This window comes from Coffea arabica, chromosome 7c (assembly GCF_036785885.1).
Source record: "Coffea arabica cultivar ET-39 chromosome 7c, Coffea Arabica ET-39 HiFi, whole genome shotgun sequence".
Taxonomy (NCBI): domain Eukaryota; kingdom Viridiplantae; phylum Streptophyta; class Magnoliopsida; order Gentianales; family Rubiaceae; genus Coffea; species Coffea arabica.
Window position 1 is genome coordinate 1286361 of NC_092322.1, and position 15490 is coordinate 1301850.

General features: G+C 38.0%; 2 protein-coding genes and 1 pseudogene across 3 annotated transcripts; all 3 read left to right on the forward strand.

Moving 5' to 3' along the window:
* The first annotated feature begins 151 nt into the window (after positions 1 to 151).
* LOC113698835 (uncharacterized) lies at positions 152 to 1527 on the forward strand (annotated as a pseudogene).
* Positions 1528 to 2168: 641 nt separating this feature from the next.
* Positions 2169 to 5982, forward strand: LOC113698282 (uncharacterized). 2 transcript variants are annotated; one of them, XM_027218048.2, is made up of 5 exons: positions 2169 to 2610; positions 2832 to 2885; positions 3208 to 3267; positions 3570 to 3701; positions 5725 to 5982. In XM_027218048.2, the coding sequence occupies exons 1-4, from the start codon at positions 2233 to 2235 to the stop codon at positions 3693 to 3695; spliced, it is 618 nt and encodes a 205-aa protein (XP_027073849.1). In that variant the 5' UTR covers positions 2169 to 2232; the 3' UTR covers positions 3696 to 3701; positions 5725 to 5982. The 2 variants fall into 2 exon arrangements, with proteins under 2 accessions (XP_027073849.1, XP_027073848.1); XM_027218047.2 differs by lacking the exon at positions 5725 to 5982 and having other exon boundaries at positions 2170 to 2610; positions 3570 to 3965.
* A 216-nt stretch (positions 5983 to 6198) lies between these two features.
* Positions 6199 to 15370, forward strand: LOC113698283 (uncharacterized). Its single transcript, XM_072056844.1, has 7 exons — positions 6199 to 6829; positions 8087 to 8119; positions 8391 to 8610; positions 8813 to 8997; positions 13789 to 13821; positions 14467 to 14767; positions 14879 to 15370. Exons 1-7 carry the CDS (start codon positions 6773 to 6775, stop codon positions 15061 to 15063), a joined length of 1014 nt encoding a protein of 337 aa, XP_071912945.1. The 5' UTR covers positions 6199 to 6772; the 3' UTR covers positions 15064 to 15370.
* Positions 15371 to 15490: the final 120 nt, after the last annotated feature.

Here is a 15490-nt window from a genome sequence, read left to right on the forward strand (position 1 = left end):
TTTTTAATTTGCAGTGATAATTATGGTGGGTGCAAGTCGAGTATTGTTCCGTTCATTATTTAGCTGATCCGATCCGTATCTTCTGGGTCAGTCATTTTCTAATCTTTACCTTTGATATATCTGTGGGTATTCAGTTATAAGGTATCTGCATATGGGGTGGGTACTTGTCCTTAAGGGTGTGCAAAGTCGAAAAATTTCGATTTCGAAACCGATTTCAAATTGAATTCGGAATTTCGATAATTCGAAAGTGAATTCGGTAATTCCGATTTCGAATTGGTTGAAATCGGGTCGAATTCGAAAACATAATATTTGAAATCGGTGATTCCGATTTCGAATTGAGGAAAATAGAAAATACAAAAACGCGGTCTCCTCCTCACCACCGTCACCTCACTAGGCTCCAGTCCCCGTTCTCATCCTCGGCTCTGCTCTTCTTGGGACTCTACCATCTCATCTATACCACCAAGAACCATCTCAAGTCTTCCCGAGATTACACCGCCAGACCTTACCACCCTCTCCCCAACAGCGCCCACCGCCTTCTCAGACCTCCGCTATCTCCACCTCTACCTTCTCATCCTTTGCATCCTCGTCGCCTTCACCCACCAACCATCGTTTCCTCCGATTCCGACCCCCTCCTCAAGGGCTGCACCCTCGTCCACCGCTTCACCTCCCTCCAGTCCGCAGCCATCCTCTTCCTCTTCCTCCTCCTCGCCCTCACCCTCCTCCTGTCTGAGTCCACCCCTCTCCTCCCATCCTAACCTCCAGATCTCTTTTTCGGCCTCGCCTCTGCCATCTTCTTCCTCCACTCCTCAGCCTTTGCCTCTGTCCAGACCTCTGATCTCCAGGCTGAGTGCGATCGTGTCTCCGCTCGGGTCTCTGCCCTCTCCTCCCTCATCTGCCTCATCCTCGCCTGCCACCCGAGGCTCTTTTTTGCTGATGCCGGCCCTCATCTGTTCCTCCCTCCCTCATCTGTTCATTCTAATTCCCTCCCCAATTCGAAAAAAATGAATTCACCGAATTTCGAATTCAATTCGGTATCGAATTCGAAATCGGAATTGGCCATTTCGAAATCGAATTCGGTCGGAAAAATTTCAGTCAAAATTTCAAAAATTTTTGATTTCAAACTTCCGAATTACCGCTTTCGATTTCGATGCACAGCCCTACTTGTCCTGTTCCATTTATTAATTTTTTTTAAAAAAATAATTTATACTAATTTAATTTTATATTTTACATATTCATCCAAAATTGAATACATATTTTTTTTCTCAAAAAAAATGTCCCACCAAGAAACAAGCATGAGAAGAAAATACAAACAAAAAGAAAAAAAATTAAAAGAATTCAAATTAATAAAAGTTTGAAATAAGTAGCACATTTTTTTAAATATATGTTTTACATTAATTAATTTTTTTATAAAACATAAGATCATGACCTTTATAAATGAATTTTGTAAATAAATTATAATATCTAGTATTTGTAATACAATTTGTTCAATATAATTGCTTATTTAGGTTCAAAAATATTATTTTGTAATATGTATAGAAAAATATATATATATATATATATATATATGCAGGGCGGGTAGGATATATGCGAATTTTTAATTATATAAATATAATCCGTCTCGTATCTTAGCGGGTACTCAATCCTCTCTTGACCCTATCAAATAATACAGATTGGATATCCTAATTTTCGGATCGAATTAAATCGAATATGACAAATTTTTGAATTAGCGGATAATTTTACCCACATCTAGTGATAATAATCAATCCACCTGGTCTTTAAAAAGAAAGGGAAAAAAGAAGCAAATAATAGAAACTAGAATAAAACTAGTCCCACGGGACTTGGTTTGTCTACCCGGACTTTAAAAAGAAAGAAAAAAGAAGAAGGAGAAGAAGCAAGTACTAGAAACTAGAATAAAATCAGTCTCACGCACACGGGATCTTCAGTGTCACTTTTTTAGTGTCAATTTAGTGTCATTTTTATATTTATATCAAATGTCCCGTTTATTTAATTTATTAAATGCTATTTATTTAAATTTTTTCTATTATCATTTGATAAATGGGATTGACATTGAATTTGGTACCGAATAGTAATATTAAATTTGATACCGAATAATGGTGACGTACAGAATTCAAATTGGTCCCACGGGACTTAGCTTGACCGCGGTTGGCGGATAACATACAGGATCGGGGGTGGATTTTAACACAGTAGATAGTGAGCGCATCAAACGAACAAATGGTTCCAACTGCAAACACAATGATGACCTCATCTGCTGCATTTTCAATTTGCAGAAGCATTTCTCCGTCTTCTTCCTCTCCCACCACTTCACCTACTGGCGTTCGACCTCGGTTCTTTCGGTTCCCAAATCATACTACCTCCATTGCTTCTCCTTTACTTTTTGCTGCCATTTATTCCCCTATTTTGACAAAGCTTCCGACAACGAGAAAGCTACGCTCTTTTGTTGCAGCAGCCGAAGACGAAACCCTGGTTCCAGAGGCTGAACAGCAAGCAGATGAAGCAGCGTCCTCTACTCCTCCGCCGCCAGCAGCCACCACCGATCAGACTGTCTCTGTTACCGTCTCGCCTTCTGATATCCTTACCATGTTCTTTCAGGTACCCCCTTTGGCTTTATTAATTTTCAGTTACTAGTTATTTGCTATTACCATTGTTGTTGTTGCTGTTGTTCTTTTTTTTGGAGTGGGAAAGAGGGGGGGGGGGGTTTGAACGAGGCGACTACTATTACCATTACTAGTTGCAATCTCCGTAATTTGTAGAATAATGGCAGAATTATCCAACCTTGTCATCATTTTCTTTTTCAAATCGCAATTGTACAGGCTGAAGGAACAATGAACGAGACAGCGATTCCAACAGTTACAAAAGCATTAGAGGTATACAATCTTACTGCCTTCCCTGTTCAGTTCGTGTGGTTTGGAATCTTCATCTGCCTCAGCGTATCTGCTACTGCCAGTTTTACGTTTCCGTCATCGAACTAGCTTCATTTGTAAATTTTGGATCAAGTTGTGCTAGGAGATTTTACTGTATTGGCGCTTTCTTTTAGCCTTTTTACTCTCGGCTTTACTTTTGCTCTCCATAAACTGATAAACTTGTTTTAAAGATTTGCATAATGGGGGATGGTTATCTATCTTTGACATTGTGTTCGAAGATCTGCATCTTCACCTGCATTTTGCTTTTCCTATGTACGTTATGTAGGAAACAGAGGGCGTTGCAGACCTAAAAGTGCAAGTTCTTGAAGGTATTGCAAGTGTAGAGGTAAGCTAACCTGATCTTTCTTTAGTAACTTAGATCTCAGGGTGGAAAGCACAAGTATCAATTAACTACTTATATAAATTTACAACTGGTTACAATGTTAGGAAGCAAAGTGATATAAATAAGTTGGTCCAAATCCCAATGTAGTTTGATTATTGAAGTCAACAAGCACTCCCTTCACCTTTTTCCCAACCCAATCTTTGGGGCAAGTCATAGAGCATGCAGGTTCTGCTAGTTTTAATTATAATATCGTCTCAGTATCTGTTCAAACAGTTTTTAAGTTCATTCCGCTCTGTTCTTTGCAGTTGACAAAGCAAACAACTGTGCAAGCTACAGGTGTGGCTTCAAATTTGGTTGAGGTGATACAAAGTAAAGGCTTCAAGTTACAGACATTAAATTTGAGCTTCCAGGATGAAGAAGACTTCAGCTAGATAAATGTACGATGATTTTCTCATTTGCACTTTAATGTATCAAGTTCTCTATGTGCTCGGCCTAAATTTTGGAATGCTCCGTTAAGTGTATCTGTATGAGTGCTTGTAGAATTTTGGGATTGTTAATGTAATTTCACGTTCAGATAGGATGCATTTCATTGTTGATTACAATTTAATGCCACTGAGTTGTTGCTTTTTTCCTTCATTTATTAGGACTATTAAGTTAACATTCAGATTGGATAATTTTCATTGTTGATTACAGTTTACTGCTGCCGAGTTGTTACTTTATTCCTTCATTTGTTAGGACTATTAAGTTAAATTTAGAGCTGGGCTGCTCAATCATCCAGTGACCTTTGCAGTATAGATTCTTCATTTTTTTTTACCAATCTATCTTGTTTGTTTTTTCCAAGATTGATTGTGGATTTTATCCTTTAGTTTGACCTATGAACTTGCCTAATCTTTCCACATTGTTAAGCATTTTGAGGCTTTACGCAGAAGGTAGCATGCAGGTGTCCATGTAAAATCTCACGAGGGGGAGCAAATGAGCATGCTTCTTAGCTCATTCTAAAATTCCATTGCTCCATGCACTACTGTGCCTATTGCTTTTTCAGCATCCTCCCTCCAAGCATCATGTTGGGTTCAGGGCACTCAATTTTGTCCTAATAATTTGTGAGATTGGTCATTTTTGGTGAGCAATAGCTGTGTGGACGCATCAGCTAATTGGAGTTTGAGTTAGGACTAGCTAAATTGAGTTTTAGTTTGCAATCAGGGCTCATACATCTGGACCACTGGGCTGGAGGGGGGGGGGGATCCTCCGGAGGCTAGCAAGGGAGACCTTGGCAGCGGATGTTGCAAAAGCTTCTTCATGTAGTCTACTGTAAATGTTTAATGGGCTTTGCCCTCCATCTTTGAAAATGACATGCCTTATTTTCTTCGCTTTTGTCAGGATAGTCATGTCAAGGCATTTTGTTTATGTACGTATTTTATGCTTGCTACCTTTTCATACACTTTTTGTTGCCTTGAAATCTGCTGTGAAATCAGGGTGATATACACATATAGCTATTTGCGTTTAATATTTCTAAAGTTAGTATAGCTGCGATTTTATATTAAAACACTTTTAGCATTAAGCTCCATTAATAATCATCTTCCTAGTTATTGAAGCCATTATTTCCACTTCCTGGAAATTTAGGCGCTAACTTTTTTTTTTTCCTGGTAGCACATAGCAGTTTGTGTTCATGCAAGTGATGAAACAATTGGTATGGAAAGGGTGTTCTGGTAGTCTAGCATTCGCCGTATGCTTTAAAGTTGCAATAGATATATTGAAAATGAGGGAAGTACAATCTCTTTGCCCTTCCTGTGTAGTGTTGTGCTTGAATGTCTATAAATTGTTAGATTACCTTGAGCTTGTGTACTGTTTGGAGCTCTTAAATTTAGATTGATTTGAGAATTTCATGCATGTGATTTGATAATCATCTTATCTCGACAAATGACTGACTGAGAAAGTGGAAAAGGAATAGTCGGGTGAAAGATAGCGGAAGGCTTTGGTATTTAAACAGTTACAGGGATGCAAAGGAAAAGTGGAGGTTCATTGTGTGTGTGTGGGGTAATTTTTTCCCTTTTTCTTTTTCTGGGTTAGAGAAAGGAAGTGATTAATTACAAATGTACAAAAAGGGGGAAGTTCATTAGTAAGTTAGTAACTGGAGAATAACATATTTGTCATCGTCGGCAACATCTTATTCAGCTAGATGGATTGGAAGAGTTTCCTTCTTATGATTGCTTCTGGCAATCTGCCAAGGATTTATTTATCTGAGATGCCTTTATATTATTCAGTCTCAGTAACATTCGGAGAAGTGATTAACCAGGGGGGTAATAATTACCTCTATGTTCCTGCACATGTATTTTCATTGATGATTTACCGGTTTGCCCGGCAGCTTCTTGCTTGGGATCTTTCGTTGTGTTTCAGAAAGAGCCTCTTAGATTTGACAGGTTCATCTCCGAAGGTACTAAATTGTTGATTACATGTAAATAGGCGATAAAGTTGGAAGAAAGGGCCTATATTCAGTGCCAGTGGGGTGCGTTTGAACTTAAGCCGCTGCAAGATGTCGCCTAGTAATAAATTCTTCGTCATTGCAAGTATTTTGGAGCTGAAATATAAACTCTGGAGTCGACCCCAGCAAACTTTGATGTCTGCGGGAGACGTTTCTTTATATGCAAAGATCAGGGCATGCACCATGCAGGCAGGTGATATCATGGTTGGGTTGAAATATAAACAAAAACTTTCTTGCAATTACAGCGCCAACTGTAATCTCTTCAATACGATACTTACTCTAAAAATTAAAAGAACCCTTTTTGTCTCTAAAACTCGTCTTCTGCTTCTATTCTCAGTACTAAACGGGCAGATCTGCATAACCCAAGGCTGTTGCTTGATCTTGCATGCTCTGATCATTTGTCTTATCCATGAAAAATCAGTTAAATACATCGGTTCTAAACGAAACTCAACTCCACTCCAGAATTTGTAGGACCTAATACTCCTGGGAACACAAATGTCTGATAGCTTTCATCTGGCAAAGTGATAGAAGGCAATTACATTACAGTACATGAAACTCTAATTTGGTCAAATTTTTGAGCTTCGATCCACATGCTTCCGAAGGTCGTAACCTAGCTGTTCATATAAACCGACAAGTGGAGCAGTTCGATCAAGAAGGTCAAAAGTTTTTGGGTAGAAAAAACTAAGAAATCTTGCCTAGATTGGTGCCGCAAAGCCTTAAACTATTGCTGTCATCGAACTGCGGTGGAGAGAGAAAATATTAGTTTAGCAGACAAATGCATTGAGCCCAGAGAGTCCGCATCTCAGAAATTTCATAATCTCCTTGGCTGCCTTCATCCGGGGAAGCTGGTATCGACAGTGAATCGGCATTAATTCCAGCTTTTCATGTTTCTGCTTTAACAAGCAATAGCATGTTGTTGTTTGTCTACTTCATTCTATATAAACCGAGTGTTTTTCACTGCTCAATTCATCAACTAACAACATTTCCACAACAGTATCTAGTTCTTCTTGCCAGATTCCACTGACCATTATGGCCCTGAAGTCTGCGCTCTTTCTTCTGGCCTTCCTGCTCCTAGTTAGCACCAAGGTATGTATGTAACTTATTTATCACATTTACTAGGGCTCTCAACTAATACTCCCTTCACTTTCATGCACGAATGTTTCATTCATAATGTGTGGAAGGGAAAGACTAAATCCAAACCATGTATTCTGCACCTTCAAGACATTAACTTGTGAAAGGTGTGGACTAGAGGTGTCAAAATGGATATATGGATGATAATTGGTTTCACATAAATGGATTATGGATTAAATGGTCTAATCCACTTAAATTCATTTATTAAATGGTTGTATACGGATTGGATCCAAATGGATGATGGATATCCAATTATCCATTTAAAATCCATTTAACCATCAAATAGGAAATTCCTTTCTTTATCTTTTTTGTTCATTTTCCTCTGCTGTTTTCTTCTTTCTATTTCTTATCCATCTTCTTCTCCGTTTGCTGAAGAAAATGGATTAAAGCTCACAAAGATCTAATCCTCAAATCTGAACAAAATTCTACAATCTCGCACTAGTTGTAGAATATTCGGGTCGTATGATTCATCTTCATACATTTCGACCCGTTGGCCAACATTTCCATACTACCTTTAGCATCATCAAAAACCAGGGTTTGCTTTCATTTATGGTATAGTAATAACCAGCATCTCAATACTCTGGCTAAATCAAGTGCTCTAATTGAAGAATTAAATAGAACGTCACTTAGACAATTTAGGGCTTCGTCTTACCAGTTACCAAAAATTCAGAAAAAAAGAGAAATTAAGGCATCATTAGTTTATCCATGGCAGCAACTGGGGTATTTATCTATGGCAGCGACTGGGGTATTATGGAACTTCAGAACTTGTTGGCTTGGAACTTCAGAGTCAGAGGGATTGACGTTTTTTTTTTTTTTTGAAGTAATTGGTTTTATATGGTTTATATGGATAATCCATTTAAAACCATTAACTTAAGTGGATTTAATTGGTCAAACCATTTAAAACCACCACTGAAAATCGGCAATCCAAATCCATTTAATTAAGGGTCAAATGGATGGATAAATGGATTCTGATCCAGGTTGCCGCCTCTAGTGTGGACATAAGATAAAGGGGTTAAGATCTAGCCTTTCTCAATGTGGAATTAAGTCATTGCAATGTATACACGCTCAAACACCATTCAGCAGCGCATTTTCCTCTTTGTTGCCTTCTCTAATCGCGTTCTTAACAAGAATAGGAATAGGTTTTCCTTTGCGCTTCAATTTAGTGAGTACTAGTGTTCATTGTTTATTTATCCTGCTACTTTGTACTTGTAGGTCACATCAATGGAAGAGGATATCCTCACAGAGGTAATTCTGATCAAGTTTCCCCCACCTTCTACCATATTTACTTGTAATTTCCTGTTCTCCACGTGTGAACCTCGGACTTCCTAAATTTAATCATGTCACGAGACCAAATCTTAAATTAGTTTATGCAATGGCAATCCAAGAGTTTTTCTTGGTCTTCGTCGTACAAGACCGCTAATCCATCCTCATTCTATCAAAGTTGACGAAACATGGTATGGTATGGCAGTTTTTAGTCTCTATTCCTTAAACTGACGTCTTTTCTATATATTTGCAGCATCGTCATGGTGCCAAATCCCCTGCTCATGCACCAGTAAAGCCGCCGCTCCCCTCACCAAAGAAGGCTCCAGTGTACCCACCAAAGAAGGCTCCCGCCTATCCCCCTAAGAAAGCTCCCACCTATCCCCCAAAGGTGGCTCCAATTTATCCGCCCAAGAAGGCTCCTGCATACCCTCCCAAAATTTCTCCAGTTCACTCCCCGTCTAAGCAAAACCATGGTACTAAATTTCTAAATCTGAATTCTTCATCCTACTGCGTATGATCAGATGTTATTCATGTCTTCAGCGATAAACATGGCCTTGAATGGAATTGAAAGAAAGCCATCTTCTCGTTATCTATCTAGTATCTAAAACTACTAGTACAGCAAACTGAACTTCCTCCTTGCAATCGATGTGACTTTGTATCCATGTATCTATCCAGGTGACTGTGTCAAATTGTGCATGGAATACTGCCAGAAGGCGGAGTCGAAAAGGGGATGCCTGAGGATTTGCGTACCCTGCTGCGACCAGTACCAGTGCGTCCCCGGACGTCCGGAGAAGAAGTGCGTCACCTGGGACAAAGTGTGGTACCATAACGACTACGTCCCCTGCCCCACCCCCAAGAAATATTAAATCGTCCACAGATGCCCCTTCTATTTCTTGTTATACTCCATAGTGATTTCTGTTCTTTCATCTGCTATTGTATCGCTTGATCATGTAACGAATAATCATCCCAGGCTTCACTGGGTAATTTATGTTTTCCTCGTGGTTGTTTGCAAAAAAGTAAGAATCTGCTGCTGTTTTTTTTTTTTTTTTTTTCATTATGAAAGATGGCCTATTTTGTGATTGCTTGAACTTCTCTTTTCTCCTCGATAATTTCTTTGTCATTCGAGAGATCAGTCTCATATCAACTATACCAGTTCATACAATTTCAACCGTTCCCTGATCGAAACTACCCGTATCTAGTGCTAAACAAATCAGTGAGTTGGGCACACAAGAACTCGAAGTTCCTTGTTGGACGGTAGGCAGGGGGATCAAAAGCACGGCTTGTGCTTGACCTAGAACTGTGCTTAAGCGCACTCTTGTGAGTTCTGAAGTCTAGTGCTGAACAAGTACGACTACGTCTATTTTATTGTCAAAGAGCGGTCAACATGTTTGGATAATAAGTTAATTGAAATAATTATTGAAGCATTCATTGTAATGTGATGTATATGAGATAAAAAAGATAAAAATATCTATTGAATTATGTATTTATGATACAAGTAAATAATTTTTGAACAAATAAGTGGCATCCAAAGGCTTGTGTTATTTTTCCTTTACTCGATATATATATGCTACTATATGATTTGGTGAAAATATTAGTAGTGCTTTTTCTGAAATGTTGAAGTTTCCGTGTGGCGGCTAGTTTAGTTTAATTTTAAAATTGTACAACGAAATGCATGCACATACTTTCGCACAAAAAAAAGTGATAATTTCAAAAACCTCCTCTAAAATTTCTAACTATTTCACTAATCTCCCCTGAAGTTTTTGATAATTTTACTAGTTTCCTTTGAAATTTGTAAAATTACACAAACCTCTTCTGAAATTAAGCTTTCGATAACAAAGTTAATCCAATTAAAAAAAATAACATTAAAAAAGTATTTCAAGGAGGGAGATGGAACTTTTAATCCATAAATACCCCTTATGCGTATATATATATATATATATATATATATATATATATATATATATGTCGTATTAATAAAAGAATAAAAATAATTAAAAGTTAGAAACAATTAATACACACATTTAACCACTCAAAAAGTTCACATTTAATAAATTAGACGATACAAATAAGCAATAAAAACTATACTAATGATTACAAGATTCAGCAAAACAAACTAGTCATCTATTTTAACATGATGTTTGCTATGATTATCATGATTTTGAACAGAAAAATTTTCAAATTTTGTTTTTCTTTTCCTTCATTTCAAATTTTTTTGAAACTCTTAAAATTATGACAATTGTAAAGTAATTTTATAGAAATAAGGAAGAAAGGAGGGAAAAGAAAGGCAAATTTCAAAATTTTTAATTCAAAATCATAAAAATCATAAAAATCATAGTTAACAATATGTTAAAAGAGATAACTAGTTTGTTTTGCTGAATTTTGTAATCATTAGTGCAGTTTTGTTGCTTATTTATGTTGTCTAATTTATTAAATATGAGCTTTAATTATTTTTATTCTTTTACTAATGTAATTTATATACATGCATAAGGAGTATTTATGGAATAAAATTTTCATCTCTCTTTTTAAAGTAATTTTTTAATGTTACTTTTTCTAATTGGACTAACTTTGTTATCAAAACCTTAACATTAAGGAGGTTTGTGTAATTTTACAAATTTCAAGAGTGGCGAACGAAATTGTTACGAACTTCAAGAAAGGTTTCTGAAATTATCCCCAAAAAAAAAGGAATGCATTTGCATAAACACCGTCGGAGAAAGTATAACACTAAAACGCCGTCGTCGCTGATAGATTTGCACTTAAACGCCAGTAGATCTAAATCATTGTCAGTAGCCCGCCACCAATTCCACCCTCCCACGAAAAGAGAAGAAACAAGAAATTTTGTTAGGCCCAAAATAGATGCATCTATTGGGCCTAGGGTCAATCATGTGACAGAGGCCAGAGTAGGGTTGCAAACGAGTCGAGCCGAGTCGAGCTTTGAGCTAATCGAGCCGAGTCTCGACTAAATTTTACCAAGAGTTCGAGCTCGAAAAAAATAAAAAATAATTATTTTATTTTTAAAAAAATAAATAAAATAATATTTTTTTCTGAATAAATAATAAAATATTAAGGATATATACGTAATTTCACTATGAAAATAAAAAATAAAATATATATATATAATATACGTAATTTTATTACTAAATAAAAAAATATATATATATATATATATATACTCAAGCTCGCGAGCTAACGAGCTTAATATTCTGAGCTCGAGTTCGACTTGAGCTGGCTCGAGCTCGACTCGAGCGGCTCGATTCGTTTGCAACCCTAGGCCAGACCTTGGTCCACAACCGTCTTAAAAGCCTGTTAAAGCTCATTAGGAATCTACATGATAGACAGTTCTTTTTTTTTTTTTTCGACACAGGGGTGTTCGGATCAATTCTTACTGGCCCCGACTAATCCCCTGCAACCCGGACCCGACGCCCAACCCGGCCCGAACACGTTAAGTGCGCGGAGGAATCCAGCGGAGCGGAGACTCGAACTTATGACCTCAAAGTTCACTGGTGAGAGGCGCTGCCGCTGGACCATTCACGCGGGAGCTACATGATAGACAGTTCAACTGACCATTTTCATTACAAACTCTCTCCCTCTCTCTCAACGATAGTAAAGTGAAGGTGGGAGTTTGATTTGGTATAAACAATTTAGTGTGATCTTTTGTGATTTCAATTTTAACTTTCGAATTAGCTATTAACCAATAAACACATATACTAGTAAAATTTAATTGCTTAATTGTCAATATATTATAACCCTTTAAACTACGTAAATACAAAATTACTTATCCACGATTATAAACTCCTCCTCGCACAATTATTATATATCAAATTAAACTATTAAACATCGCATAACTTCTAAAATCTTCATCTTTCCAACTTCTAAATTATCACTCCATAAGGACTCTTTTGTAGTCTATCATGACAAAGTAATTCTCCAGTTTCATATCTTTACTTGGTGCGTTTTGTTGGGATGTAGATCATTCATCAATCCATATTTCTTTTTCCCGTTTCATCAATCCATACTTTCTCCAACAGTGTTTATAGCCATAGAATATATATATATATATATATATATATATATATATATAGAAAGCATACCATGCTCAAGGAATACAAGAAGTGTAATGCGAAGTACACCATAACCTAAAACAAGTACACTAATCATACACAACGGTACCCTTTCTTGACAAGACCATCGTTTTTCTCTCCATCTTTATCCACCGGGAGGATTGGAACTAGTCCTAATTAAGTTTCACTAGGATGATCAATTTGGACAGGCGGACAAGGCCAAAATCAAAGGCACGTGAGTTTTTTTTTTTGTTTTTTTTCTTGAGACGATAACTGATATATAACCTAATCTATCCTATATAAGGGGAGGGAACAGACTTAAGAAGGTATAGGGGTAATGTGGAGGGGACTGAACCACCATCAGATCAAATGAGTATACTATATATCCGTCTGAATTTTTTAAATAAAATCACTTTTAATGTAATAATTGGTGAGAAATAAGATTTGAATTCTTGATTTCCAACCATCAAATTTTAATATTTTAGTGATAGCCACCAGCATGGTGGTTAAAAACACATGAGATACCACACGACCAAAAATCAGTAAAGATGTAGAGAATATCTGACTCGCACAGTCCAGCTGCAGAAATCAAATTACATTTATGTTTTATGATCGCCTGATCCTCCCATCCCCCACCCCCGCTCTCCCCCAGCCTGCCGAGGGGCCCCCAAAAAATTGAAGGCTCTGGAACATTGGGTAGCCATTAAAAGCTTTTGTACGTATGGGTACCACCATAGCTCATTCACTATGGCTTGCCAACTCTTCGGAGATGGGAGCCAACTGGCAAGTCAAACTCGTACTAATGGAACCTTAGCAGGATGAGGAAGGAAGGAAGGAGCCAGGATGAATCCATTACTTAAAAGACTCCAAACCACAGTTTCTCGTAAAATGATCACCATCCAGAAGCCAGTTGCCGCAGATTATCATGCCTGACGTTTGGATGGTTCATTGATCAATCGCAAAGCAAGTGCTCAGAATATGTCTAAAAAAAAAATTGATATTACCAGTTTCCAAGGCAGAGTTGGTGTGGCATGTGTCTGTCGGCAGTAAAAAGTATCGTACCACTCCATCTAATGGCAAATAAGAAAAGATATATACTAGTACTATCTGCTGCTGCTTAGGTTGGATTCAGCACAAAAATCCATATCTGATCATTTCTTCTTTTTTGGGAGTAATCAATTTGATGTGGTGAATCAGGACCGAGTCGTCTGTAATGCAATTAATTTTGGTTAGCAGGCAGGCCCTCCTCAGGCGAGGTAGCTGCCACCACATTAGTCGCCACTTTAACTCTCGTCTGGTGTCTCTATATAAACAACCGTAGTTGGATGCTGCTAGTCGCTCACTCACTGGCAAACTTCTCCAAGTTCTTTAGTTCCTAAGCAAGCAAATGGCCTTAAAAGTAGTTATGCTTCTGGCATTATCCTCTTTTTTCCTAATCACAACAAGGGTATACCTCATTTACACTTCTACTGTAGTGTATATATTTCATGCATTTGTTATTTCTAACTGCTAAGCTTTTGTTCTTCATGGTTCCCTGAATTTTAACTTCCGTCTCTAATTAAATGTCTTTTTCCTGCCTTCATTGACTCAAAGGTTTCATCGTGGGGCGAGGAACTCTTTGTCAAGGTAACGCTCAGACAATTTTCAGCTCCTTACTCCTCTTCTGCAAATAAACTGCGAAAAATAGCTAAAGGAAAACACTTCGACGGGGTTGATTGATGCCCATTTTTTTCTGTAAAATCGGCTCACAGCTTATCACTTAGCATTATCACTTGTACAGTACAAGAGTGGCTGTGAAGCACTCCCATTCTTCGGTAGGGCATGACAAATAAAAGATCTGTTATATGCTAGCATGCCTTCTCCGCAGAAGTTAAAAGAGACCTTTACTTCGTATTGTTTAACATCGAGTGTAAGTGTTCTCATGACTTGCAGAGAACGTAGAAAGTCCACCGTCTTTATCTTTGTTTTTCTTTTTGTTTCCTTTTATTTCATTTTTCTCAAACTTTTTTTTGCATAATAATCATGAATTGGAAGCTTATACTGATAAAATTATGCAAGTTATGCCTTGAAAAAAAAACTGATTTTGGTAGCTAAAATGGGCTGTATCGATTTGATACTCTGCAGTAATTGTGTGATATTTGGTTACTTTAGGAGACTAAAGACCGCCGCCTAATGTCTTTTCACAGTACGTACGAGCTTTGATTGTAATCTTTGATTTTACGAGCAATGCTCTACATACACAGAATGATAGAACCACAAGTTGCTTTACAGGACATCACCCAAAAAGCGCCTCCGCCACCAATCGAGGCATCTGAAAGTTCCCCGCCAGCCCCCGCAACTGAGGCTTCACCACCACCACCGCCAATTTACAAACCAGTCCCTGTTCCGCCACCAGCCAAGAAACTGCCTCCTCCTTCTCCACCTCTTAAGGCCTTGCCCCCTCCTCCGCCAGTTTATAAGCCAGTTCCACCTGTACCTGTCAAGAAACCACCAGTGCCGTTGCCCCCTCCTCCGCCAGTCAGAGCACCAGCTCCTCCCTCCCCAATGCAGCCCCCGCCAAGAAACACAAAAGGTGAGCAACCTGCGGCCCCACTATTAGACTGCTTTACAGAATTTTTAGTTTCAAGGGATATCACGCGGCTTTCTTGAATCACGTACCTATAAATTATGTACGCATGTGCAGAATGCTTCCCCCCATGCGCGGTTAGGTGCAAGCTGCATTCGAGAAAGAATGTATGCTTAAGGGCATGCGTGACTTGTTGCGACAGATGCAAGTGCGTTCCTCCAGGGCAGTACGGCAACCGAGAAAAATGTGGCAAATGTTATGCTGGAATGACCACCCGTGGTGGCAGGCTCAAATGCCCCTAATCAGCAGCTTATTTCCCCATTTACAAATTACTACTGCGCCACTTTCTTTCAGCTTTCCTTGTTCATCCTCGAGGAGATGGTCTAAAAGCTATCTGATCTTCTTTGGGTTGACGAGCTGATGATTTCTTAGATATCATAGATCAAGCGGTGCGGGGTTTAATTTGTTTCTTGTAGTAATTTGATTAATTAAGAGGTTTATCATAATAATAATAATAAGTTGTACTAGTAAAAAGTGTCTCTCAGGTCTCATCGTCGATGATGATGAAGAAGATGAATTGCGTTTCTGCGCTGCTTATGTTTATGTTTAGTACCTTGACTTTCAACGGATTTATCTTTGTACTGCTATGAAATATACTCCAAAATTTTTCCCAGTAAAAGACTAAAAGGTAAAAGGGGAGCCTATTATCGTTTGGAAAAAAAAGAAAAG

Bases quoted from the DNA above. Each gene is read 5' to 3' on its own strand.
- LOC113698282 (XM_027218048.2), top strand. From the start codon at position 2,233: ATGGTTCCAACTGCAAACACAATGATGACCTCATCTGCTGCATTTTCA. The intron at 2,611-2,831 runs GTACCCCCTTTG...GCAATTGTACAG, and splicing joins TCCTTACCATGTTCTTTCAG to GCTGAAGGAACAATGAACGA. The intron at 2,886-3,207 runs GTATACAATCTT...TACGTTATGTAG, and splicing joins CAGTTACAAAAGCATTAGAG to GAAACAGAGGGCGTTGCAGA.
- LOC113698283 (XM_072056844.1), top strand. From the start codon at position 6,773: ATGGCCCTGAAGTCTGCGCTCTTTCTTCTGGCCTTCCTGCTCCTAGTT. The intron at 8,120-8,390 runs GTAATTCTGATC...ATATATTTGCAG, and splicing joins AAGAGGATATCCTCACAGAG to CATCGTCATGGTGCCAAATC. The intron at 13,822-14,466 runs GTAACGCTCAGA...GTTGCTTTACAG, and splicing joins GCGAGGAACTCTTTGTCAAG to GACATCACCCAAAAAGCGCC.